General features: G+C 43.8%; 1 protein-coding gene across 26 annotated transcripts in view; it reads right to left on the bottom strand.

Annotated features, from left to right (window-relative positions):
- The window catches only part of nrxn3a (neurexin 3a), a 442,954-nt gene extending 416,282 nt beyond the window's left edge, over positions 1-26,672 (bottom strand). For 11 of the 26 annotated variants that reach the window (XM_024436827.2, XM_024436829.2, XM_024436832.2 and 8 more), the window contains exons 1-5: positions 26,345-26,670; positions 10,871-12,139; positions 3,067-3,087; positions 2,658-2,687; positions 2,106-2,117 (exon numbers count right to left, since the gene is read on the bottom strand). In XM_024436827.2, coding sequence (XP_024292595.1) covers positions 2,106-2,117; positions 2,658-2,687; positions 3,067-3,087; positions 10,871-11,576 — 769 coding nt within the window. In that variant the 5' untranslated portion in view covers positions 11,577-12,139; positions 26,345-26,670. Of the gene's footprint in view, positions 1-2,105; positions 2,118-2,657; positions 2,688-3,066; positions 3,088-10,870; positions 12,140-26,344 lie in introns of all 26 variants that reach the window. The other 15 variants (XR_002955176.2, XM_024436833.2, XM_042329809.1 and 12 more) reach the window with 7 other exon arrangements.
- Between the last annotated feature and the right edge of the window lie 1,234 nt (positions 26,673-27,906).

Here is a 27,906-nt window from a genome sequence, read left to right as displayed (position 1 = left end):
CTCTCTCTCCTCATTCATCTTTCCCCCACTCCATCTCACGCTCTCTCCCCCTCACCTACAGTGTTTCTCTCCCTCTCCTCATTCATCTTTCCCCCACTCCATCTCACGCTCTCTCCCCCTCACCTACAGTATTTTTCTTTCTCTCTCCTCATTCATCTTTCCCCACTCCATCTCACAATCTCTCCCCCTCACCTACAGTGTTTCTCTCCCTCTCCTCATTCATCTTTCCCCCGCTCCATCTCACACTCTCTCCCCTCACCTACAGTATTTTTCTCTCTCTCCTCATTCATCTTACCCCCACTCCATCTCACGCTCTCTCCCCTCACCTACAGTATTTCTCTCTCTCTCCTCATTCATCTTTCCCCCACTCCATCTCACGCTCTCTCCCCTCACCTACAGTATTTCTTTCTCTCTCCTCATTCATCTTTCCCCCACTCCATCTCACGCTCTCTCCCCCTCACCTACAGTGTTTCTCTCCCTCTCTCATTCATCTTTCCCCCACTCCATCTCACTCTCTCCCCCTCACCTACAGTGTTTCTCTCTCTCTCCTCATTCATCTTTCCCCCACTCCATCTCACACTCTCTCCCCTCACCTACAGTATTTCTCTCTCTGTCCTCATTCATCTTTCCCCCACTCCATCTCACGCTCTCTCCCCTCACCTACAGTATTTCTTCTCTCCTCATTCATCTTTCCCCCACTCCATCTCACGCTCTCTCCCCCTCACCTACAGTGTTTCTCTCCCTCTCCTCATTCATCTTTCCCCCACTCCATCTCACACTCTCCCCCCTCACCTACAGTGTTTTTCTCCCTCTCCTCATTCATCTTTCCCCCCCACTCCATCTCACACTCTCTCCCCCTCACCTACAGTATTTCTCTCTCTCTCCTCATTCATCTTTCCCCCACTCCATCTCACACTCTCTCCCCCTCACCTACAGTGTTTCTCTCCCTCTCCTCATTCATCTTTCCCCCACTCCATCTCACGCTCTCTCCCCTCACCTACAGTATTTCTCCCCCATTCATCTTTCCCCCACTCCATCTCACGTTATCTCCCCCTCACCTACAGTGTTTCTCTCCCTCTCCTCATTCATCTTTCCCCCACTCCATCTCACGCTCTCTCCCCCTCACCTACAGTGTTTCTCTCCCTCTCCTCATTCATCTTTCCCCCACTCCATCTCACTCTCTCCCCCTCACCTACAGTGTTTCTCTCCCTCTCCTCATTCATCTTTCCCCCACTCCATCTCACTCTCTCCCCCTCACCTACAGTGTTTCTCTCCCTCTCCTCATTCATCTTTCCCCCACTCCATCTCAGGCTCTCTCCCCCTCACCTACAGTGTTTCTCTCTCCGCTCCCTTTCCTCTCTATCTCACAAAAGGAGTGCATTTGAAAGATATTGCAGCGTCACGTCATATCTTGTAATTGCATCATTCACCCAAGGACATGTCATCACGGAGACAGTTCAAATGTCAGTCCGACATTACATTGTACTTTAGATATGAAAAGCAGATTATCATGTCCTAATCCATGGACTCCACCGCAGACAATGGAGGGAGAGAGTGGAAAACATCACTCCTGAACATCCTTGCAAATCTCTCCCAGCCTATAGTCATCAAACTGAGAGACTTTCTCCCCAATCTCATTCCGTCGATAATCCAGTACTCTAAACATCTATAGCAGATCCTTCCTGAATTCCATTTCCTCTTAGTACACTTACGATATATTCCTAACGACAGCGCCACACACTCCCTCCCTCACTCACTCAGACTCAGTGAGCACTCTGTTTTCCTGCTTCAATTAAGGATAATTTAATTAATTTGCCTAATCCAAGCACCCTTGGTGAGCTGCCATTAGGCAGGAAATGCTAAACAGAGAGAGGTAAACACAATACAGCAACACACAGAGACACACGTCACACCAGGGGAGTGTCTTATGTTTCACTCACGCCCGCTGTTATCACACACATCAAGGAATTAGACAGTAGCGTAAATACCCTTGTCTTTGCACACAGAGGAACACATTTGAAAGAGCACACGGTATTTGACATGACACTCACTCAATCGAGCCCAGGGTTTCTTAAAGCGAGGGTAAGAGAAAGACTGATCTGTACCTTTGCTTTTAGCTAGGGAGAGGCGAGGAGGAGAGAGGGCGTAGAAGACAGAAGGTGGTGTGTCCACAGCGGAAGAGGAGGAGAGAAAAAGCAACAGTGAATAAGTTTGACACGGGAGAGTGCTTGATGAGTGGAGAACACAAATGAATATGTGTATATTAATATCTGCGTGTCATTCATATCAATACACAGTAGCACATTGGCACTGTAGTATTGTCAGACTACACAACGCTTCAAACTCAGTCCTTCACACACCAAACACACACACACACACACACACACACCAGGCAGTACCGTAAGCCTATGTTAGTCAGTGCATGCAAAAACACACATTTCTTAGATTGCAAAAATACTTAATCTACTGTTTTTTTATGTACTACTGTAACACTGTTATTAACACCACATGTAGAGGAAAAAGTGCATTTGTCATCGGAAGAGAAAATCTTCAAAACATCACAATAAACATGCACACAGCACACAACCACACAGCACACAACCACACAGCACACAACCACACGGAAATGATGGCGATTAGAAAGAAGAGAGGCATACCTTGCTCCGCCATCATCATATGTGAAAATCCTTGAGGGAAGGAACGAATGACAGAAAGAAGGGGGGAAAAAAGAGATAGAGAGAGAGAAAGAGAGAGCACTTCAGAACCAATATTCCAATACTTTGTCGGTACAGTATTGCGATGTCCCATATTTTCCCGTGAAAGAAAGCATGGCATCAGACTCACAGACAAACAAGCTTCCCACAGCTAAGGGAAAGCTTCCGTAGTAGGACTAGAGTAGTTGAACTAAAGAAGTAGCAGGGCTGACATCTTTGTAGGAACATTTTGGTTATGAAGACATGACTGACCCCAAAAAAAACGTAAATACAGTTTCCATTTCCATGTCCAATGAGCCTAAATTATTTTGCGTTATTTCTAAGATGAGATGGTTTTCCTCAGAACACTTACCCGGAATATTATTGTTGACCTCTGGATTCACCGGGGCAGAAAATTAGAAGTAAAACAACAAAAAGGAAAAGAGAGGGAAACGAGTTCCACAATTAGAAACACTCTTTTTGCATTTGCATGGAACCTATCATGCAAACCTAACACACCTGACACCATACGCAGACACTACACTGTGCATGTACATTGCCTTCGGAAAGTATTCAGACCCCTTGACTTTTTTCCACACTTCGTTACGTTACAGCCTTATTCTAAACAGGTGCATCCTGTCTCCATTGATCATCCTTGAGATGTTTCTACAACTTGATTGGAGTCCACCTGTGGTAAATTCATTTGATTGGACATGATTTGGAAAGGAACACACCTGTCTATATAAGGTCCCATAGTTGGCAGTGCATGTCAGAGCAGAAACCTAGCCATGAGGTCAAAGGAATTGTCTGTCGAGCTCCGAGACACGATTGGGGGAAAGGTACCAAAACATTTCTGCAGCATTAAAGTTTCCCAAGAACACAATGGCCAACACGATTCTTCAATGGAAGAAGTTTGGAACCACAAAGACTCTTCCTTGAGCTGGCCGCCCGGCCAAACTGAGCAATCGGGGGAGAAGGGCCTTGGTCAGAGAGGTGACCAAGAACCCAAATGGTCAGTCTGACAGAGCTCCAGAGTTCCTCTGTGGAAATGGGAGAGCCTTCAAGAAGGACAACCATCTCGGCAGCACTCCACCAATTAGGCCTTTATGCTAGAGTGGCCAGACGGAAAGCACTCCTCAATAAAAGGCACATGACAGCCCGCTTGGAGTTTGCCAAAAGGCACCTAAAGGAAAGGACTCTCAGACCATAAGAAACTAGATTCTCTGGTCTGTTGAAACCAAGATTGAACTCTTTGGTCTGAATGCCAAGCGTCACTTCTAGAGGAAACCTGGCACCATCCTTACGGTGAAGAATGGTAGTGGCAGCATCATGCTGTGGGGATGATTTTCAGTGGCAGGGACTGGGAGACTAGTCAGGATCGAGGCAAATATGAACGGAGCAACGTACAGAGGGATCCTTTACAAAAACCTGCTCCAGAGCACTCAGGAACCTCAGACTGGGGCGAAGGTTCACCTTCCAACAGGACAATGACCCTAAGCACACAGCTAAGACAACGCAGGAGTTTCAATGAGTGGCCCAGCCAGAGCCCGGACTTGAACGCGATCGAACATCTGTGGAGAGACCTGAAAATTGCTGTGGAGCAACGCTCCCCATCCAAACTGACAGAGCTTGAGAGGATCTGCAGAGAAGAATGGGAGAAACTCCCCAAATACAGATGTACCTAAGCTTGTAGCATCATACCCAAGAAGACGTGAGGCTGTTGTGGCTGCCAAAGGTAGCTGCCATTTTTTAGATATTAGCAACATGTTCTATAATCCTGTTTTTGCTTTGTCATTATGGGTGCAGAGTGATGAAGAAAAAAACTATTTTATTCATTTTAGAATAAGGCTGTAACGTAACAAAATGTGGACAACGTCAAGGGGTCTGAATACTTTCCGTAGGCACTGTATATAGTGAGAGTATAGCACAGTCAAATATATTACATTGGAGTGAATATATTGTTGTAAGAGAACATCATTGTCATCATCTCATCTGAACACCACTTGATCCCCAAAAACACATTCTGAAAACCATTGAGGAAGCATGATATCTTCATTCAGCTTCAGTCACACAAACAGGTAAACACACACACACACACACACACACACACACACACACACAAAGACACATACACAAACTCAGCTGGGACATAAATCCAAGCTGGTAGAAGCCCCAGTTCCCTGTAAGCAGGTTGTGAATTTATGATGTAAGCGATTAGAGCAGTAGTAGAGGGGAGGCTGTGTCCATTCTCTTTGTCCCAGCCCTTTGGTTCTCTCTCTCACTGCAAACACAAACGCACCAAACAGAGGGTTTCCTATTAGAAGACCTCTTCCTGAGAACGGCTTAATGTTCAGAGAGTTGTTGTTTTTTAAACACATCTGTGCATGTCTTGACAAACCTTTGACTTAAGCCAGGCTTACGTACGCTACGCGATGTTGGCCTCGATTTAGCTGTCCCAGACAGGTTTTTGAGATCAAAAACAAAACAAATCAAACAGAATCCCCAAGTCATTGCCTACTCGAGGCGCGCGGCCGTCACCGATGCTCATTTAATATGAGCGGGTCAGAGATGCAATCTGAGGGCTACAAATCCTGTCTTGGAGCCATCCCAGACGTCCGGATATTTTCAAGCATGTTTGATTTTATTGACACACAATCTGCAATGCTTTGGTAGTGTGAGATGTGCGATGACAAGGTTGGAGAACGGTGATCAGCAATAGCCAATGAGAGCTCACCAGAGAGGCCAATGAGATGGTGACCCATCACCCAGAATGTGTGTAGGCTCTTGAGCAAGCGTCAAATCGACCTCTGAAGTTGACAAGAATGTTATTCCATTCAAAATGTATTGGCTACTCTGCATGGCAAGTGTGAATGTCTGACTGAAGAGTGTGAATATCTGACTGTGGCTGTTTTGAGCCGCAGACAGCTCGTTCTAACTACGTTAGCAATCTAACCGCATCATTTTGCGAGACAGCGTCATATTGAGAATCCTCACGAAGAACTGAAGAATATTGTAGTGTGTGGCACCACGGCCTGGGCATGACAAAAAATGACGGGAAAGACGTTTGTTTAATGATTCCAAAAGCCATCCAAATGTAGCACGCGTCGGTCAGAAAATCGCTTCAAATTTTTGCAAAATTGCAGTTTTTGCTCATATTGCATTCTACAGTACCTTCGGAAAATACCTCTAATCTTTTGTGACAACTGGTGCGTCCTCACATTCAGTGTCGAACTGCATGTAACTGCGTTGATAGTCATAGATTTACAAGTTATTTTGCATGCAGAACAACCCCAGGCAATAATCTGTAGCCTAGTCAAACTGGCATTGTGTTCAGCTTCGCATGGTAACCAACTCGAGGTAGGCGGCCTGTTCCTGATCTTCCACATCAAATACTACAGTGGCTTGCATGATCTTACGCTTTATTAGTTAAGTGACATCCTATGTAAATTGCTAGGTTATTGTTATCTATACGCTGCTGAACACAGTGAATTGTTTTGATAGTTTTGCTTTAAACAATCAGTGTGTGAGGACAGACGCTGGGAGACGAGAAGCAAGTATAGGGAGTGAGTATTTAATAAATAACCGGCATGAAACAAAACAAGGACAGCGTCTGGACAGGGGAAACAAAACAGCATTAATGCTGACATGGGGATGAAACTGAGGAATAGACAGATATAGGGGAGGCAATCAATAACTGATGGAGTCCAGGTGAGTCCAATGAAGCGCTGATGCGCGTAACGATGGTGACAGGTGTGCGTAATGATGGGCCGCAGGTGGAGCGGGAGCAGGCGTGACACAGTGTATATGGTCAAGTTGATCATTTCATAACGAGGAAAGCAATCCCTTTTGCAAGGCGCACTGCATGGCCGAAGCGAGAGGAGATCAGTCCGTGAAAACTTCCGAACAGTCAAAACCATTCGATTTGGAAATGAGGGTGAAATCCAAAGTTGTGCTATATATTAATTGGCTATGCAATAGCTCATTTGTAAACGATAAATAGTGATACATTACTAGCTCAAACAATTAATCAGCAAAAATGACAAGTTAATTAGTGGGTGATGGTCATTTCAGATCCAAAGTGGGGGACAAAAAAACCCTGTCTACATTGCCCCTCCCCCCTAATCTGATAGTGGTAGTGGGGCAGTAGATGCCTAGTCTCCCTTATGGCTCAGCTCAGGCGCCTACATAGTACATACACCATAGATGTCCCTAATTTACACACACACACACACACACACAGAAGTCAGCTCAGACAGATCCAGCTCAGAGAGGCCCAGCTCATGAGCTCCATCAGCAGCAGATTTGAATTTAGAATTGAAAATCAGTGTTTAAGCAACAAAAATGAGAGCATTGAATCGTATCAAACTGAATCGCACCGAATCAATTCAAACTAAAACGCACATGGCCCTTGTTTTAAATGATTTTGACTGTTTGTCATATTGTTTTAAAAAAATCCCTACTCATGGGCCCAGAGAACCCTCACCCAGGTAGGGTTTTAAAGCTTGGGCATGGGTTGGTACCCTGGCACTAAATCCAGACTCAAGCCAGGACCAATAAAACAGAACTGGGGTATGAACAGAGACAACAGCAGCAGGAACATGGTTTCACTTTAGCATGTCGAGGGCAAAATAGAAACCAAGGGACTGTTCGTGTACTTTTGCCATCGCTGACCTATCTTTTTCCATTGTTTACTAATTGAAACCTTAAAAAATATAATACTTACAAAACTATTAAGATTAAATGGATGCCTTGGTTCTTTCCCACCAATGTGCCCCAGTGTAAGTCTCCTGATTAGCCCGACCACAGGCAGTGATTAGGGAAGGAAATGAACACCAGTCTAATTGAGTTGGTTGCCATTAAAGGCTTTCAGTGGGCAGCAATCAGAGATCTATTAAACATTAATCTAAACGATTTCACTAGCCAGTTATTAGATATGTATTAGAGATGTAAAAGTTAAACTCAAGCGATTTTACCGGACAGTTATTAGATATGTATTAGGTATTAATTTAGTCACCGAGCAAATTCCATCTGCCTGAACATAAGACAAGCTGTTCAAACGGTGTGTGTGTGTGTGTGTGTGTGTGTGTGTGTGTGCGTGCGTGCATTTGTATTTGTGCGTGTGTGCATGTTCAATGTAATCTCCTTTAAATCTCCTCTTCAGATGGGGTCCTCTAGTATTGTCTCGTATCAATAGAGTGTTGAAGCCCACAATGTGACCTCCTGGCAGTGGCATTTAAATGGCTCAGTCCCAGGAGAGGACACGGGGGAATTGAGGAATTAGCCAGATTAGTAAGAAGAAGGGTATGTGGATGGTGTGATAATGTGGTCTGTGTGTGTGTGTGTCTCCCTCTTCATTTAGCTTTTCTTCATTTTTTAAAAATCTGACCTACTTTTACGCTGACAGATTATTTACACTGTATTGCTTTGTTTTTTTCCACCAGTGAACACGCACACACTGTATATACATATACACACACACACACACACTTGTCTAGTGAACAGGTCTAGTGTATACTACGAAAATATCTGTTTACTTTTCATTATTTATTGAACTATAACCTGGCAGTTGCTTTAACATACGCCTCTACCTTTAAACAAATGCCTTGTGGGAAAGCCAAACATCTGAAAACAGATTGATGTTCTCACTACTGCAGCTCAGCAGGGCTTTAACAAACGTGTATCTATTTACTTATCACTCTTAAAATTAAGTAAATAGCCTCATCATTTCCCTCAACTGGAAAAGTCAATATCTGAGGTGAAGGGCTATTTTTTATACAGTAGGATTCTTAAACGGAAGAGATAGAGCTATACTTTACTCTTTAGGCCTACAGTAAAAAACTTAAAGGGATGGCTGAGAGCCATCCTTCATACAGTATAGTATTTATTATTTCAGAAAGATACAAAACTCTGCCACTATCGGATTATTGCCTGAATTCAGTTCAAATTAGGAACAAACTAAGCAGTAAACAGCTGGCAAACACACACAAACACAAATACACCATCCCACACAACACCATCCAAATTAGATGACAGATTGAGTGTTGGTGTTGCCAAACTCTCATTATTATTATTATTACTAGGATGATAATCCCAGATTACTGTACTAGTGTAGGCTAGGTGCTTCAGCAAACCATGTTACAAGCAGACAGACTACAGTACGGCCGTTGCAGAGCGGAACATACGCTGTGGCCAAGCAATGGTCATTTGAGCCATCTGCCCCGCCTGGGGAAGTGTCAGGTGTCTGTTGCCGTGCCTACGGCAGTCACCAGACTGTGTGTACAGTACATCACACACAGCAGGTCTGTCCACACGTTAGCTCCTTTTTTTTATTTGAGGAAAAAGGCCTACAGTGTACAAAACTTTGGTTTTAGCGACAAGTTTTACTAGCTTACCAGTCGTTTATTACAACCATATAACATGTACTTATTTTATTGTGAAAGCAGTGCATCTATGTAGGCCTACCGCAAAGCTGTTAAGTGTAAGAAAGTGGGTGAGTGTGTGTGTAGACTGTATTTATGTTTTGTCTGAGTGTAGATTCTGTATTTTGACGATCCAGCGGGTGTATATTTTAAGCGGCAGTACATTGGCGTGCCGTCCACACAAATACAGCTCGACCCCAGTAAACAGCGTTATTTATTTTAGGATTGTCTGAACTCCTTGTTCACGGCCCAACACATTACAGGGCTGGTCGACACACACGCACACAAACACAGGTCCAACCCCTGACTCAGCCCCCTATCAGAGTGCGTCTATAGCGTCTCTAGCTAGCGATAGCTCTATGGGCCTTTCTGATAGAGACGCAAAACTCAGACATGCTTCTGGGGTTTTTAACATTGTCGATTACATATAGGTCAGCCATTTTCTTTTCTTGCTCCCTTTGGTGAGGATGTGTTCACAGTGAGAGAGAACCAGTCACCAGGGCTTGACACACACACGTTGTCACACACACGCTGTCATGCTTCCTCACCCAGTCGACTGAATAGCTTCAATTCAACCGAAGCAGCTTAACGCTCATCCAAGACAAGACAGAGGAAAAAGAGGCCACTCCCTTTTAAAAACATGACCTGACATAAAAACAACGTAATCTTTACATTCCAGATTCACTGCCGTTTTCTCTGTTGGTTAATGTTTGGGCTTGATGCCAAAGCAGATGCAAATTGCCTTTATGCTCTGTAAACCTAACCTACTAAAGTGGCAGGCGAAGAATCAAGAGAATACTAGAAACAGTAGTATCCTTCTATACTTTAGATTTTCTCACAGGAATGTAAAGGAAAGGGAAAAGCTGGAGTTGTTCGTTGTTTTCTGATTACACCCCCCCAAAAAAAAAAATCCTGAAGAGTTCCTATAGCTGCAATATCAGGATTGTTGTAAGAGGACAGATTCAATTCCAATTTAGTTTAAAACAGATCAAAATGTATATTTTATTTCAGCAGAAAGAAACAGCAAGTGAACTGACATTAACTCAGTATATTATAAGTGCATGACCACATTGCATACAGTATCTAACAATTGAAAGAAAGAAAACCCTCTACCCAAAACCCTCTGCAATAAAGCAGATAACATTCACTCTACCTTTACAAATAAAAAAGGCCTTTCTTCCGCTCCTTCTAAGAAATCGTAAGAATAAAAAAAAACTAACCAAAAGGTTTTTTTTTTAACATAAAAAATCAATTTGGGGTCTAACCAATACCAGCTGTGGAGGGAGAAGAGAGAGATGGAGGTTGTGATTGAATCAAAGCAGTTCCAGAATGCTCTGCAACACAAAAGGATGTGATTTTAACACCTGTCATCGCATGATTGGTAAAGAAAAGGGCTCAGGAGGCCCCCGTTCTCTCTATAGGCGTCCTTATCAGTCCCTGCAGGGAGGTCCCATTAACCTGCACCTTGGTGGCTAACCGTGTCGCTAACCACGCTTAGATTAGCACACACACAGGGACAACATACACTGAGTCTGAGAGAGACGACTTAGTAAACAACAAAGCAAAAATGCTTCAAATGAGGTCAGTGAAGCCTCTGGAATAACATGAAAATGATCTCTGGATTAGGACTGATGAAGGAAAGACAAAAAGGTGAAATTAAATGGGGAAAATCTGTGTGGCTAAAAGTGAACATAAGGCTATGCACAAACGTAGACATTCAGGAACAGTAAAGGAAATACAAAATGTATAAGATCTAACCTTCATTGCAGAAGCGGCCCTTGTATTCTGTTTTGGAGCAGTCGCACATGGGTTCCCCATCCACCACGGTGCAGCTCCCACTGTTCTCGCACGGGTTCTCGGTACAGCGCCCCTCCGACTCCAGACGCACCCTCAAGCTGCTGAGGAGAACCGGTTCTGTGTTCCCGTACTTCAGATCTGAGATTGTTCCTCTGAAGGGTGGGGCATCACGTGCCGTGGGCAGCGTGAGCGCTGACGTACGGATGTCCAGCGGCACGCCACCCAGGAACAGATCGCTAACAATTTTCATGTGCTGGCGGCTACCTCCGGTGGGCCGCACCTCGTCCGCCTTGACCTGGCCGTCCAGCCCCAGCACCGTCCGCAGGCCGTAGCGGCTCAGTGTGGCAAAGTGCCAGCTGCTGTCGTTGACCCGCTTGTCGGACACCACGGCGGTCTCGGCGCAGTCAATGCTGAAGCGCAGCTGCAACTTGCCCTCCACGACCATCAGCTGCAGGAAGTCACAGTAGCCACTGTCGTCGAAGTAGAGCAGCAGTGCCGTGGACACGTCTGTCTTGAACTGGAAGCTGAGGTCGCTACGTGTGCTGGCGTCCCAGCGGAGGTAGCGGGCCCACTGGCCGGGGGCCCCTGTGAACTCCAGGCTCAGACACACACCCAGGAAGGCCGAGAGCAGCAGCTGCAGCCTCGCAGACAAGCCCAGCACATCCATGGTCAACAAGGAGGAGGAAGAGGACGAAAAAGTTTATATTCCTGAAAGCTTAGATAGCATTGGATTTGATTTAAAAGTCTTAGAGTAAGTATCCAATTCTAGAGGGAGTATCCACAGTTGTATCCAAAAGTGTACTCAGATATGTTTGACACTGCTGAGAGATTTAATACAAAATCAGCAGGGAGTTGGGTGGTAGTTGGGATAACAGTCGTAGATAGGCTAAGTAACAGTCGTAGGCCATGCACATGAGTAAACGATCCAATCGCTGACAAGCTATGGACAGTAGGTAGAATTGCAGATGCCTTTCCTCCTAGTTAAAGAAAGGAGGAGGGAGAGAGAGGAAAAAGGGAGAAGAGTCTAAACTAGTTTCTCCTTCTGTTGGGAAGGAAAGTTTGACCTTTGTAATCCTTTAAAGTCCAAAGAGATTGCTATGGGTAATCATGGCGTAAGGTCCGATTGGACTTGCTCTTCTTGTTGTCAGGGTGATCGAGACGTCCTTCTTCATGTTGCCTGCTGGAATTTGTAGTTCACAGGGGAGCCTCTGGATCTCCTCAGTTCCATCACTGTCAGAAACAGGAAGCATAGGATTTACACACAGCACACACAACATTGATATTCAGACCATCTGAAAAGGAAACGGTGGTTTTCAGACACAGATTGATATTTTACAACAGGCCTTTTTCCCCCTCACTACTATTTCAGCAAGAGGACCCATCTTTATTAATTTCCCATTTGTCCAAACTGCTAGTGATGGTCATTCCGAGTCTTTTTGCTGAGCAGGATCATGTAGCTATGTTCATGTAAAAAAAGCTGTTTATTTGACTCCCAAACGGTTCTTCATTCAAAATGTTTGAGAATCAACCAAAAAAACATGAAAAAAATTGCAAATCTCTAAGGTAAAGCCTCTAATGTAAAGTCTAGTGATTAGTGCTTTTTGAGATCGGTTCGGTTTTGGTTTGATTAACAAGTATCACTGTTTTTTAGACATTAAATGCACTTATGCATTACAGATGTCGAATTTTTACTTGAACACTTTTTTGTAGCAGATAATCTTCCTGATGCATCAGGAAATTCAAATGAGCCTCGGGAATGGCTAAGATTAGCAGTTAATTTTCTCTTCATGTGGGGGGCAATCGAGTCATTGGGATTAGGGCTGCTATCTTCAAATAATATTCTCTCTCGCACGCTCTCTCTCAAATGATATAGGTCTAGGTCCCATTACTGCAACATTCAAATGTACAGAAATATCTGAAATGCAGCCATACACATCAACAACCGTCATTTTATAAAGCTTAATAACACAAGATAGATACTGGTCTCCACTAATCTACGACATACAAAGGTTGAGTGTATCGTAAGGTTTACGAATGAACTGTCAAAATTGAGTTCAATCATGGCCCGGGGTGGGCTAGCGGTTAGGGTCGCTTCCTTCAGTGTGCACATAGGCCTATGGTGTCCGCGTGGGTCTGATGATTTCGCCCCAAGCCCTTTTGGCACAAATAACACAGTCTCCCAAATGAATTGATGTAAATTACACATTTCAAATATGGACAGTCCAGGATTATTTAAACTCTTGCTCCTGATAAGCTTAGAGGCTGCATGGCTTCACCCAGGTGGGTGCTACAAGTTTGTTTCAGAGGAAGTTTACCAAGGAGTCTACAACAGAGGAGGGCAAGAGGTGACGTGACCTCGGACTTGTTTCTCTCCCGGATCTGGCCATCATTTACCCCTTGCTCAACCCTTCAGCCGGGCTCAGTCGGACGAGATGTGGACTGCACAGGTGAGGAAGGTACGCATGGAGAGCGGATCGGACACAACGGCGTGACCTGTTGGACTTGCACCTGCCTCTGTGTATGACCGATGACCGTGGAAGGTTTTCCACCCAGAACTGTCAATAGGCTAACAAATGTTTTGTTGTTTTAAGGGCGTCTTTGAGATTATTACTATATTGAAAAGTGCTATAAAAATGTAATCTATTCATATTATTATTATACAACATTAATAATAAATGACCATACCAGACACTTTTGGATAACATAAATAGTGAACAAATAAAATATTAACACAGCAATTAGTTTCCATTCAAACAGTGTCAGGTAAATTGCCACAGTAGATTTGCAATGGTAAATGAGGGAATTATTTTTTTATATTGTACAGAAAGCGTGTTAAATAGATAAATCGCCCTTAGTCTGTTCAAAAGGACTATGTTGTTCCGATGACAATGCCAACCAGAGGGCGAACATATGGGGCGGCAGGTAGCCTAGTGGTTAGAGCGATGGACTAGTAACTGAAAGGTTGCAAGATCAAATCCCTGAGCTGACAAGGTAAAAATCTGTCGTTCTGCCCCTGAACAGGCAGCTAACCCACTGTTCCTAGGCCATCATTGAAAATAAGAATATGTTCTTAACTGACTTGACAAGTTAAATAAAGGTTTAAAAAAATATTGAATGACTTTGGTTGCAAGCAGGACTGAGGCAGAGGTGAAGTGATTGGGCTCACACTTGCCAAAATAAGCTCAATGGGCTTAATATGCGGCAATCTTCCTGCCTGTGGGTCGACTCCCATTGTTAGGGCGGAGATATGAGCATCTTGTCATTATATACAGATCTCTGACTAAGGAAGCACAACATAATCTTTTAGGGAGCAGTATAGGTGACCAGTAATGGTTCCAATGGAGATCAGCTGTGCAGGTGAATTCAGCGCATATTAATGGTTTAACGAGACAACAATTGGCGGTAATCTAATGCCATTATTGCAATAGGCCCCTTGTTATTTGATTATATTCCAATATTATTAACCAATATTATTAACCTATCAATAATCACATAATAATAGGTGTGAAAACCAATAATCTACTGTTTGTGTTGCCCTGGCTAAATTGATGAGTTGATTTGATAAACAAACAACTTTCCTCCAGAGTCGATGATCGCCAACGTTTTATAGTTTTAGATTTGGTCAGGCTATGTATAATTTGCAGAGGTGGGTAGAGTACTGAAAACCTGTATTTAAGTTAAAGTACTGTTACTTAGATTGTAATTTACTCAAGTTAAATTAGCCTTAAGTACATAAGTAAGAGTAGCAAAGTATCCAGTAAGAAAACTACTTCAGTACTAGTTACACATTTAGTTTGGTTATTTTTGTACAATTTATAGCATACTGTGACAGCAAACAAAAAGGACAACAACTTAGTGTAATTGATTTGACGTGAATTTAATATTAAAGCCTGCCAGCACTATCTTGCAGATGTCCCCCAGCACAGGTACTCACCAATGAAGACTGACGTCAAACAAGGTACGTGGGCTGTACAATTTCAACTACGTTCATTCAATGTTGACTTAATATCAATGTGAACAATGTCATAAAAAGGTATATGGTACTCGAGACATTGGAATTTTTTTACAATTTCAATAGCATTAATGAAAACGTATTTCACAATATCATTTCAAGTGCATGTGATGTTGAATGCATATTATACTGAACAAATATAAAAACGCAACATACAACAATTTCAAAGATTTTACTGAGTTAAAGTTCATATAAGGAAATCCAGTCAATTGAAATAAATGCATTACGCCCTAATCTATAGATTTCACGACTGGGAATACAGATATCCATCTGCTGATCACACAGATACCTTAAAAAAAGGTAGGGGTGTGGATCAGAAAACCAGTCAGTATCTGGTGTGATCACTATTTGACTCATGCAGCGTGAGTTGATCAGGCTGTTGATTGTGGTCTGTGGCATGTTGTCCCACTCCTCTTAAATGGCTGTGCGAAGTTGCTGGATATTGGCGGGAACTGGAACACGCTGTTGTTCACGTCAATCCAGAGCATTCCAAACATGCTCAATTGGTGACATGTCTGGTGAGTATGCATGCCATGGAAGAACTGGGACATTATCAGCTTCCAGGAATTGGGTACAGATCCTTGTGACATGGGGCCGTACATTATCATGCTGAAACATGACAGCGGGTGAATGGCACGTCAATGAGCCTCAGGATCTCGTCATGGTATCTCTGTGCTTTCAAATTGCCATTGATGAAATGCAATTGCGTTCGTTGATAAATCTAGATAAGATAAATCTAGGTAACTGAGGTGATTTGGTCAAATGTAACGGAGTAAAAAGTCAGTTACTTCTTTCAGAAATGACTTGAGTAAGAATACAAGTAAAATACTAGTTTCTCCGAAAACTCAAAGGGCAGTAGTAGACCAGATTCAAACCCATGCCTGGTCTTGCACGTGTGCCGTCGTCAGCGGTTGTACTGGCTGGACCACACAGGCACTGAGATAACCATGAATGTATGTCACCTATTGGTGGCCTTGAACATATTAAAACAGTTGATGTAATAAATATGGATTTTCCTTAACAAAAATGACATCTAACCCCTACAAATAGGGCCCATTTAATCCCCATAAGAATTCACACGAGACGCGCTTTAACCTGCAAGTAGCTTACACAGGCTACTTGAACTAACCCCAGTGGACCAGAAGTCTAAGTTCTTGTAGCTTACAAACACCGCTTCCATCTGCCCCCTGGCGACGATTCTAATTATTTCTTGCTCAGCCATCAAGGAGTTTTTGTACGGAGGTTAACGAGAGTGTCGAAATTAGGTTAACAAAAAAATGGAATGGCTTATTTGATGGAATAGACGTTTTGTAATGGTTAGGTTGTTAGGAGTATACTTGATATTACTAGAACAAGTGACATCCCGGCAACCTTTTGAAAAATGACTTTATATCGAAGTTGTGCCTGGTCGCCACTAGTTGCCATAAAGTCATAAACCCGCCTATTTCTACAATTTATCTTCTTAAAATGTGATTTTAAACCTAACCCTATCCTAAAGTTAGTTTTGACTTTGTGGCTGTGGTAACTAGTGGAAACCGTTGTATCTGCCCTCTCATTGGTTAGAATGGTTCAACCTGATCTTGCCTCCTCCTGACTGCCTTCCATTTTTGAAGATATGTATTTTCATTGTTATAGGGCCACTAGAGTATCTGGTCAATATAATCAAAGATTATTGATTTACTGACAAGAGACATGTCTCTCCGTACAAACAAAGGGAGTCGTTGTGTCACGCCCTGGCCATAGAGAGGTTTTTATTCTCTATTTTGGTTAGGCCAGGGTATGACTAGGGTGGGCATTCTATGTTCATTTTTTATGTTTTGGATTTCTGTGTTGTTTGGCCTGGTGTGGTTCTCAATCAGAGGCAGCTGTCTATCTTTGTCTCTAATTGAGAACCATACTTAGGTAGCCTTTTTTTCTGTTTAATGTGTTTTGCACCTGATGGAGCTTGTTCTTTTGTTGCTTGTTGTTTAGTGATCAGCTTTACCATTAAAATGACGAACACGTACCACGCTGCGCTTTGGTCCTCACACCTCCTTCCACCAACGGCCGTTACAGAACTACCCACCACCAAAGGACCAAGCAGCATGGTAAGGAGGAGCAGCGCTATCTGGAGAAATGGACATGGGAGGAGATACTGGAAGGCAAGGGACCCTGGGCACAGGCTGGGAGTATCGCCGTCCACAGGAGGAACTGGAGGCAGCTAAGGCTGAGCGGTAAACACTACGATGGAACACGGCTGGCAAGGAAGCCCGAGAGGCAGCCCGAGGGGGCACACGGGGAGTGTGGCAGAGTCAGGTTGGAGACCTGAGCCAACTCCCTGTGCTTACCGTGGTGAGCATGGGACTGGTCAGGCCCTGTGCTATGGGGTGAAATTGGAGGTGAGTGAAAGAAGCGAAGCAGAGACATTGAGGGAGTTGATGGGGAGATTGGAGGAGAAAGCAATGAGAGAGCTGCTGTGTTGGTGCATGAGGCACGACATCCGCCCGACGGAGCGTGTCCTCGATTTGATGTCACCTGAGTCAGCTCTCCATACTCGTCCTGAGGTGCGTGCTAGCCGTCTGGTGAAGACTGTGCCAGCCCCACGCACCAGGCCTCCTGTGCGCCTCCCCAGCCCTGCACGTCTTGTGCCGGCTTGGCGCTACAGATCTCCAGTACGCGTTCTGAGCCCGGTGCGCTACATTCCAGCTCCCCGCATCTGCCGGGCTAGGGTGAGGATCCAGCCAGGACGGATGGTGCCAGCCCTGCTCTCCAGACCTCCAATGCGCCTCCTTGGGCCAGGATATTCTGCGCCGGCTCTAGGCACGGTTTCCCCTGTTCGCCAGGAGATCCCAGTGCGGCCTGTTCCAGCTTCCTGCACGTGCAGGGCTAGAGTGGGCATTCAGCCTGGAAGAGTGGTGTTAAGGCTACGCACCAGATCTCCAGTGCTCCCACACAGCCCGGTCTATCCTGTGCCTCCTCCACGGACCAGGCCTCCAGTAGGTCTCCCCAGCCTGGTGTGTCCTGTGCCTGTCTCCTGTCTCCTGTCCGGAGCTGCCAGAGTCGCCCTCCTGTCCGGAGCTGCCAGAGTCGTGTGTTTTGCACCTGACGGAGCTGTTTCAGTTGTTCATTTGTTGCTTGTTTAGTGTTCAGCTTTACCATTAAAATGACGAACACGTACCACGCTGCGCTTTGGTCCTCACCTTCTTCCACCAACGGCCATTACACGATGTCTACACAGCAGCATGGCGGGCTGTCTGGCTGCCACCTATCCTTTATTTGGATTGGTGGATGTATCTCATTATTGTAATCCTTTTTTGAATATTCGATGAGAGTTGTTGACATCAAGCAACTGTATTCAATGGAGGGACCAGTACGAAGACAGTATGAAAATGTATGCACTCACTACTGTAAGTGGCTCTGGATAAGAGTGGCTGCTAAAGGACTAATGTTTTTTTTTAAAGAAATTATATGCTACTAGCCTCATGCTATGAATATGCATGGCCAAGTGTTTTTTTCTCAAAGTTGCCGGGATGTCACGTGTCCTACTTATATCAGTACACTCCTAACTTAAGCATTATGAAACTTCTATTTGATCCAATTAACCTCACGCAGCAAATAAACCATTATTTTTTTTCACCATACAAAATCCCCTTGTTTGGTGGGCGAAACAACCTGATGAGCTGGGCCTCGCTTCCTCTCTCTCTCTGATATAATGGATAATCTGTGGTTCTCTGTCTCCGGACAAGTAGGCACGCCAAACTATGTAGAATGTTGGCCTGTTGGAAACTACATCACACAGTTCGGACTTGATTTATGTGATTTATCTCTATAGAAACTGTAGTCAGAAAATGAGCATTGAGCTCCCTGAAAAAAAAAAAAAATGGAATTCAAATAACTGAACCGACATCCGTCAATTAGGCTAGTTGTTTGAAACCCCCAAAATAACAGACATTTCGGTTAATTGCTAAGCAAACGTAGGCTACCATGCATTATGTCCGATTTTGAAGATTGTGATATGCGTGTTCAAATAAGATATATTTTTTTACAAACTGCAAACATTTTCGTGGCCCCGAATGAAACGCTCTCCTCACTTTTGTTTCTGTAGTAAGGATTCATCACCTTCAGAGAATGACTGTTACTTCTATGCAGATAATCGTTGTTTGAAGCTAAAAATAAAAAAAGCAGTTAAGTAGCACTATGCAGATCAGGGAGCCAAATAAACGGCTCTTTTACCGATGCGATTCTCGTCGTTCACCAAAAAGAGACGTACGTTTGCAAACGAGCCATCACTAAAAACTGCTAAGGAAATGTGAAGACATGCCAATTTGGAAACACAGACAAATACTGTACTATTGAACCATAACAAATAAAATAGCAGGATCTGTGTGCATAATTCATTGTATCTGATGTTAGAGATACAATTACCAGTCACCAAACCTAATTAAAAGTGGCAGTTTTTTTTCCCTCTGTAAAGGTCTAGGCCCTATCTGTCATCTGCTAGGAAAATTAGCACCATTATTCTGCTGGCAGCCCCAGACTATCAATCAGGCCAGCAGAGATGGCCCTTATCTGATGGCCAGGGGGATGAACGGGGCTTTCTGCTGACTGCACCATACAGATGGACAGAGAGAAACCACAAAACAAAGGAAGGAGAGACACTAGAATAGTAGAGACCTAAATACGCAGGGCCAGAGACAAGAGAGACCCCAATGCCTAAACAGGTACAACGTCTAGAGAAAACATGTGACCATGTGTTGGACAATTCCCTCCATTTCTCCCCGGTGAATTTATTCTTTTGCGTCAAGATTGTCGCTAACATGTTTCCTAACCTAACTATCCGATCGTTAGTCCCATCAAACATTGAGTTTTGTAATATTAAACACAAGATTCAGGGTCTGGTTGATGTAATTTCTTTAGAAATGTTTGTGTTTCATTCTATCGCCAATCTGTTCTAGGCCAGCCTACTGAAAATGCATTTTTACGGGCCAGATTTCTGTATTTTGGGACTATATCAACAATTAAACAAATACCAAAACATAGGGTGGAGTTCTCCTTTAATGAGATGTAACAGTTTATGCCAGGTCCTTTTAGGATTCATTCATGAGAGCTGTCCTCGAGGTTACAAAAAACACACTAAGTTGACCCACATTTCCATCTATCTTGAGACACAGATAAGGTTCTAGATAACCATAGGCTTGCACTACTCCAAAATGCAGAGATAGAGAAACCAAAAAGACAGAGAAATTGAGATCGATGGACAGAGAGAGCAAGCGAGTGAGAGAACCACCCAGTTCAACACTGTCTCCACTGCTCCCCAACCCAAATAGAAGCCAGGGTGTACAGTACGCCAGCGCTACTCTCAGACACACAGTCAAATCCCTGCTGACATATCAGCTTGATGTGTGTCATCGCTGGGATATGCTGCTCTGTGACACTGTAGTGATGTAATGACAAGCCAGCGTCTGGCCATCAGCAGCCTGCCCCATGACCAGAGATATCTACAGTAGTCTACACTCACCAGGAACACACACATAGAAAGTTTGGCTTCTACCCAGTATGGTTTAGTATACCTATCCAGGCCAGTTAAACGCAGCTATAGTTCTCCCCCATGTTGAGAGGGACTTCAAGTATTACGATAACAATAAGCAGGGTTAAGTTCCACCGCCCCATACAGAGGGTAACCAAATAGGCATCTAACCTAATAGGCACCCTGTGTCCCTGCCAACAGTCTCAGCCCTCGGCTCGGTACCACAGGACAAAGGCCCCAGCAGTCAGCATGGGCCCACTGGACCGGAACACACTGGGCGGGGGTGGGGGTCTCGTAACTGATACTTCACCCTGGCAGTAGCCCACACACCTTCTCCCTGCTGTGTGTGTGTGTGTGTGTGTGTGTGTGTGTGTGTGTGTGTGTGTGTGTGTGTGTGTGTGTGTGTGTGTGTGTGTGTGTGTGTGTGTGTGTGTTGTGTGTTGTGTTCTTTTGTTGCAGGTGGATGGGCAGGGGTTAAAAGGCTAAACTGCATGGACCATTGTTCCCATTGATAGGAGTCTGCCGCTCCTCACAGGGAAGACACACACAGGGACAAAAGCAGCCGGGGTTTGGCCTCCCATTAGAAAACAATAAGCGGAGGGATGGAAGGCAGGGGAGGGAATCTGAGAGAGCCATGTTAATAAGAGTGGTCTCTTCATTGGCCCTGACTGTCAAACAGACACACCTCACTGATGTGTCTAGTACCACTGCAGGTGCATTGAGTACACACACTGCCGTGGCTTCACACACACTCTGGATGCTGGAACAAAATGTCCTCTGTGGCAGTCAGCTGATATAACGGAAGAGGAGGTTGCGTTCTCTCTCTCTCTCTCACACACACACATTTTACTGTGAGATTCTCCAATTTCCCAGTCCTCCACCAAACATCTCGTCCTCCACGCAGACTTTACACACACACACCCTATAAACAGTGAGTCACCTATATCCCTGCTGCCAACCTACACACACAAATATACACACACCTTCACTCCCCTGCAGTACACAGACTTTCTCTCTCTCTCTTTGATATGGAGGGGGTACACAGTCCTGGAACGGTGTGTGGATGACATCACCACCAATACGGCAAGCCAGAACTAAACCAGTCATGTGTGTGGGATGGGTATGAGAGAGCAAGAGAGAGACTAATAGAGGGGAGGATGTATTTTCTGGTGAACAGACACAGTCTAAATCATTATTGTCTAATGACTAATCTAAGAGCATTGGGGGAAAGCAAGGCTCCCCCTAAATTGTTCTCACCTATCCAATTTAATTTCAGTGATGAGCAAAGGAAGGGATGGGGAGAAAGAAAGGAGAGGGAGGATTTGTCTATTTGTACAGCCTGGCTGGCACAGACTAAACAACACACTTTACTCAATTGTGTCCGACATCAGCAATTACAATGAATAAGACCAGATACAGACCAAATAATACACATACTATGTTTTGTTACATCATTATTATTAAGAAAGAATGGGATGAGAAAGTAGCGACGGAAAGAAGGGAAGGGGGAGAGAGGGAGGAAGGAAATGTATTTGTAACAGTATTTACACAGCCACACAGACAGGTACAGACAAACAGGCACAGCCTAAATAATCATTCATGCTACAGCATTGAGTGGGTGGAGGCAAAGTTCCCCACCATGTTGCTTACACCTATCCAATTTCGTCACACTTGTGATCTAAACAAATGGAGGGGGGGGATCCATTTGTTAATATATCCTACCAGCTACAGACAGACAGGCAGAGACATAGGTGCAGACTGGTGCACAGCCTGGGTAGAAGAAGGGAAAAATTGACAGATTGGTCCATTTTAGAATATGATCAAACGGTCATGATTTCACCAGTTTCACCATAAAAAAGGGAGTATAGGGAGAAAAATACCCCCCCCTAAGTATTCTAGTATTTCAGTGGGCACAAGTGGCCACAGCCAGACGGGCAGAGCCATGAGTCCAGCCCGGTGCCCAGCATGGGTAGAGAGAGTGGGCATTCAGATCTCTGCAGGAAGAGAGACAGAGACACACCTCCTCTGGGTGACGGGGGACGGAAGGGAGGGGAGAGCCGTTCTGCTGCAGCAACTCTCTCCTGCATTACATCACCCCCACACTGCTACACACACGCATGCACACACACACACACACACACACACCCACCCACGCACACACAAACACTGCTAGCAATATACTGCTGCCACACACACACACACACACACACACACACACACACACACACACACACACACACACACACTGCAACGATGCTACAAACACTAAGCAATCAACCGAGGTCTGCATCCAAGAAAAACCCTGTTTGATTTATCTATCGTTCTAAACGATTAATAACACCCCGTCTCCTGCATTACATCACTCTACTGCAACACTTGCTCAGCCAAACACACACACACACAGTTAATGCATATGCTGGGCCAGTCCTCACACCACAGAGAAAATTCCTGTTTAAATTAATCTAGTTGATCTTTATCTTCATTTATCTAATTCAAATAATCCTTAACCTGCATTACATCACTCTGCAGCAACACACACACACAACCAATACTAACCCATGTCTACATGCATGTATAGACATACTATGAATAATAATGCTGGTGATATTCTTAATCATTTCACTACTCTACTTCTACCATACATCATTATGTAGCAACATCTGCATAGTAGGGGAAGACTCAGCATGCACCCCAGAGAACATATAGTAAACACCTTTCATTTGACAAAAGTAAAAAAATCTATTTTATATTTTGTTATAAATTGTGCAATAGAAATTGTTTTTATTATAATTGTTAGTATGTTGCTTTACGTTTACTATATAATCTCTTGCACCCTCAATTTTGTTTCGGTCATTTGACACCTATGTGTAATTCGTCCGTGTGTGTGTGTGTGTGTGTGTGTGTGTGTGTGTGTGTGTGTGTGTGTGTGTGTGTAGTTTTACGCACACATACGCACACGCACACGCACATCAACAAGTATATGCACGCGCGCGCGCGCGCGCGCACACACACACACGCACACAACAAATAGGCCTGTACAAAATGAATTAGATGAAATTGCAGGGCCTTTCTCAGAAGCATGAAATTACTGTGAGCTGTTGAACGTCGTTTTATTTAGGAAGGCATGACGCAATTTCTACAACCGGAGAATATTTTTCCTCCCTCCGCATCTTTAATCACGCCCGTTAAATATGTTATTATTTGAACTACATTACATTTCGTGTGAAATAGGCCTACGCATTCAGACAAACATAATAGGACATGTTTAATCTGCGTCAAAAATATGTTAGAATCATCATACATTTTTTTTTAAACGTTGAAACACTGTTTTGTATTTATTTATATGGAAAAAGGAGCATCCTCAATGGTATTGTGAGTGGTAGCCTATTATGTGAGTAATATTGTTCCCCCTCTCCCGCCCATACGGATTAACGTTACCTTGAGAGCCCTTGGCCGTTTTCGGTTGATTTGTCAGAGCAGTTAATCGCCTGCCAACCAGCGCCCAGAAAGCAGGACAGCCAAATTAAACCACGCACCAACCACCGCCCGGCACCCCGCAGACAGTACAGCCAAATCACACAACCGCACAATAACCACAGGAGCAGGGCAGGGAATGCGCATAGCACGATCGCATAGCCCGACCGCATAGCCTACACCACTTAAATATTGAATTCATCTTTCTTGTGTCTTTCTGTGTTGGCCTAAATGGGAGAAATGTCGATTACCCTAGGCCTACTTTCATGAAATTATTTAATAACACAAATATGTCTTTATATAGTGGCTATCATATTTTATTTAACGGGCATTTAGGCCTAATAGTTGGGTGTAATAATATCCGTGGAAAACATTAACGTAAAACAAAAAAGTGTATATTTTGTGGGGGGAAAAAACGGCCTTTTATCTAGATAAAATATTGTTTTCTTATTAAATGGTGAATCATGTTTTTTTTAATGTACCAATAAAATAAAACATTGATAGAATCTCTATTTCAACTATAATTCTATAGTAGTGCATTGGACTACTGCTACCTTTTAGGCCTTGCTTGCTGTGTGAGAAAAGAGACGCATTTCACAGGGGTCACGCCCATTTCTGAGGCATTTCTGCCCGTTGAAAAAGCCTGATAAGGAGTTTTCCCTGCATTCTGATGTATTCACTAAGCCTATTACATTGTAAATCCCAAACATCGAACGTGTGCCACAATGATAAATTCACTTCAAACGTCACCAATTCTGCTGGCAAATTGCAGTGGATTTTATTACTATTTCATCACGACTGGCGAAGGTGCTGATCAGACCTTTATTGGAGAAAAATCATGAGGTCAAAACGTGACAATTTTAACCACCATTTTGTGATCTCTTACATGATTTTCCTACAGTAATTGATCTATTCCGGATTTAAGACAAAAACATTAAACTATAAATGGTGTTCAAATGCATGATTTAAAACAAAGATGCAGGGAGTTAATAGTGGCGTTATATTTCTACTGCAAAATTGTTGTCTCTTTTTGTGAGCTGTTAGATATTGATCATCTCAAATCCAACATGCATTCTTCTAAAATGTGAGAGATTGGCTGCATTACATGGTTCATTTCAAAGAGAAAAAAAACACCAGCGTGTTCATACATGTCAGATTTCATGGAGATCACCAGCACCCTAAAAACACCCTCCCTCGACGTTCTGCAGAGCTCACGAGCTCATTTGATTCCGTAGGGAACGAATTCTACCCGCCGTCTAAAAAAAACATCACGTTTCCTGCGTTATTTTTACAATCCAAATACAGACTCATCTGATGATAAATATTTGACTCTAACGTGTTATATTATTGTTTCCGGTTGTATGGTATGTTTTATCTGCTACAAATGAACAACCCATGTCTGTGGGAAAAAATGTCCATACGAAGACAACAATGCTTTCTTCTCCACGATATTCTAAATGGAGATGGGTCTATTTCGTTAAAATGAGCATACACGAATTCATCTGTAAAATAATATACTTTTAGAGGGAAAAGGGGGGCAAATGTCTGGTCTCCATTATGGTGTCTGCAGTGTAGGGGCAATCAATGGAACATAGAAGGTCATGTCCCCATATCAAATTCAAAGCAGCATTCCCATGTCTGAATTGTCTTTTATCTCACAGTATCAAAACAGACATATTTTTTTGTCTTATTTTAGACATAACCCATCTGTTGTTTTCCCTGACTATGCAGAACCGGTTCGTTAAATGAATTTGTTTACTCTGAACCGTCATTGACATTTTAAAATAGCCCCATGTACGCTGGCGGTCGTAAGACACTGGACACCCCTGTATCCATTATTCAAAGCTACCTTTCAGGCGAGAACTAAATGCGTGGTTTGGAAGAGAGTCGTAGCCTAAGCAAGCATTTATTTAGTGTCATTTTTGCTTGTTATGATGCCTATAATGCTCTGTGTTTTATAAAATATGAGTAATTCCGATTATAAATATTGCCTGTGGCCACGAGCTGAGCGATGTGACCGTAATTCTGTCAGTCCCGCGGGGCTTGTCCATGCCTGTCACCCTGGCCTCGTTGACCGGGGAATGGGCAGAGAATCACCCGAGCCGTCATGGCCGGAATGCCCCATTTATAGGCCTACCCGTAAACCACCCTGCAGCAAAAGCGACCTTATTCGTCGATATCATTATGTTTCCAGTCAATTACTAGTATACTGCAATGCTTAGTTTATGATTAGGTAGTATTGACCACATGTCGACGTTCTCAACGTCCCAACTTGTTCCAGACTGTCGACAGCCGGAACTACAAACATGTTCAAAATGTCTACTTTAACATCCCCATTCCAATCCAAATGTGTTCCGAAGGAACGATTAGAACTATATTTTGGATGTTTGCTAGTCATGACAAGAGGAGCCCTTTGGCAAGTAGAAAATAGAGCACGACTGACCTTAGTTATGGGATAATATCCAATGCTTAATAATCCGACAATAAACTCCGGTAATGTTTAAATCCAGGTTCGGTAAAAAAAAACTAAAAAAAACGAGTAGAATGAATAAACACGGTGCCGATTAAGGCGAGACTTCTGACACAGTACCAGACGTTAAATCGGGGCTATTGGGCTGTTCTTTCCTCCGTCTCTCTCCGGTCGGTCTCCGATACAGTGCATCACAAGAGCCGCGCGCTCGATCCATGCGACTGGCGACCGATCTCGGGATGTTCACACACACTTCGCACGGGTCCGCCCTCTCCTGGTCTCTCCTCAGCACCACCTCCGCGCGCGCCCCATTTAAAGGCGTAGTCTGGGAGAGACACAGCAGTGAAGGCATGATTTTCACGGAGCATGCCGGGGCGTGTGTGTCTGGAATAGGCTACAGTTAAAAAATTGGTAGAGACGGTAATATTTGCATAGCTGTGTTGCACAAACAGAGTGATGTGGAAAAGTTGCCTAATTACTAATTTCTTACTTAACTGACAATTATATGGTTTACAAAGTGATGCGCAAACCCAAAACGCACCTCCAGATAGGCCTACATAGCCTATTTGTATTAAAACATTGAAAAATAAATGTTTTGTATAAAACTGAGACACTTGGATGAGACTGCCAGCGCCTGGCGCTGCGCTTTTTCATATTCCAGACACGTGGGTGGATTTCAATAGACTGTGGAAGATTTCTCTCCTGGCCCCTTTTTCCTTCAACTGATCTCATAGAACGGGACAGGTGAGTAAAATAATAATAGGCTACCTACCTCCATAGCCGGCCTCCACCATATTACTTTCACCTATCATGCCTTTATTTCAGTGCAGATCAGTGCTCTGACAATGTCTCATAAATGGATGAATAAAGTAATTCAGATTAAAATAATTGAATAGATGTTAATTTCATTGAATTATATTGATGAAGTAGAGCAGAGTGGAAGCCACTTCAGACTACGGAGAGGCAAGCTTTTAGCGTGAGGCAGGCCTACCACCTCAGAGCTGAACTCAAAAGAACACCACGTGGAGCAGGACCATGGAAAGCACAGGCCTTGTCACAATCGACAAGATAATAGCTATTCTGGAGAGTGACACAGACAAACATATATTTTTTAAAAGGCCCAGTCACACACATTTCCTAGGTGGCAAAGGTCCGGATGGATAATGTCATTTATCCGTTTGCGACTCCAAACGGTTCACACCCCTCGTTGGCGGAGAGAACATTTTGCAGTTTTAAATCGAATTTCCTGCATTTCCATGCCCTTCTTCCATGTCGTATGTTTGTTTATATGATACCAGGGGTCGAAGTCTGGGCTAGTAAAAAAAAAAATCTGTGGTCCAGTTGAGTATGGAGGTCATAGGCTAATACCAAGCACGAGTTCAGCATCTAGACCTACTCTTAGCCCAACCATAATATCTCGAACAACAGGTGTTAAACATGACATAGACCCATAGCCCAAATTATCCATCACAAACCTGGCAGATTATTTAATTGAACCTCGGCCTGAGCCATGGATCGAACTCTGCTGGCCGGCA

This window comes from Oncorhynchus tshawytscha, linkage group LG11 (assembly GCF_018296145.1).
Source record: "Oncorhynchus tshawytscha isolate Ot180627B linkage group LG11, Otsh_v2.0, whole genome shotgun sequence".
NCBI lineage: Eukaryota > Metazoa > Chordata > Actinopteri > Salmoniformes > Salmonidae > Oncorhynchus > Oncorhynchus tshawytscha.
The sequence above is the reverse complement of the archived record's forward strand: the minus strand, read 5'-3'. Positions and strand labels throughout refer to the sequence as shown.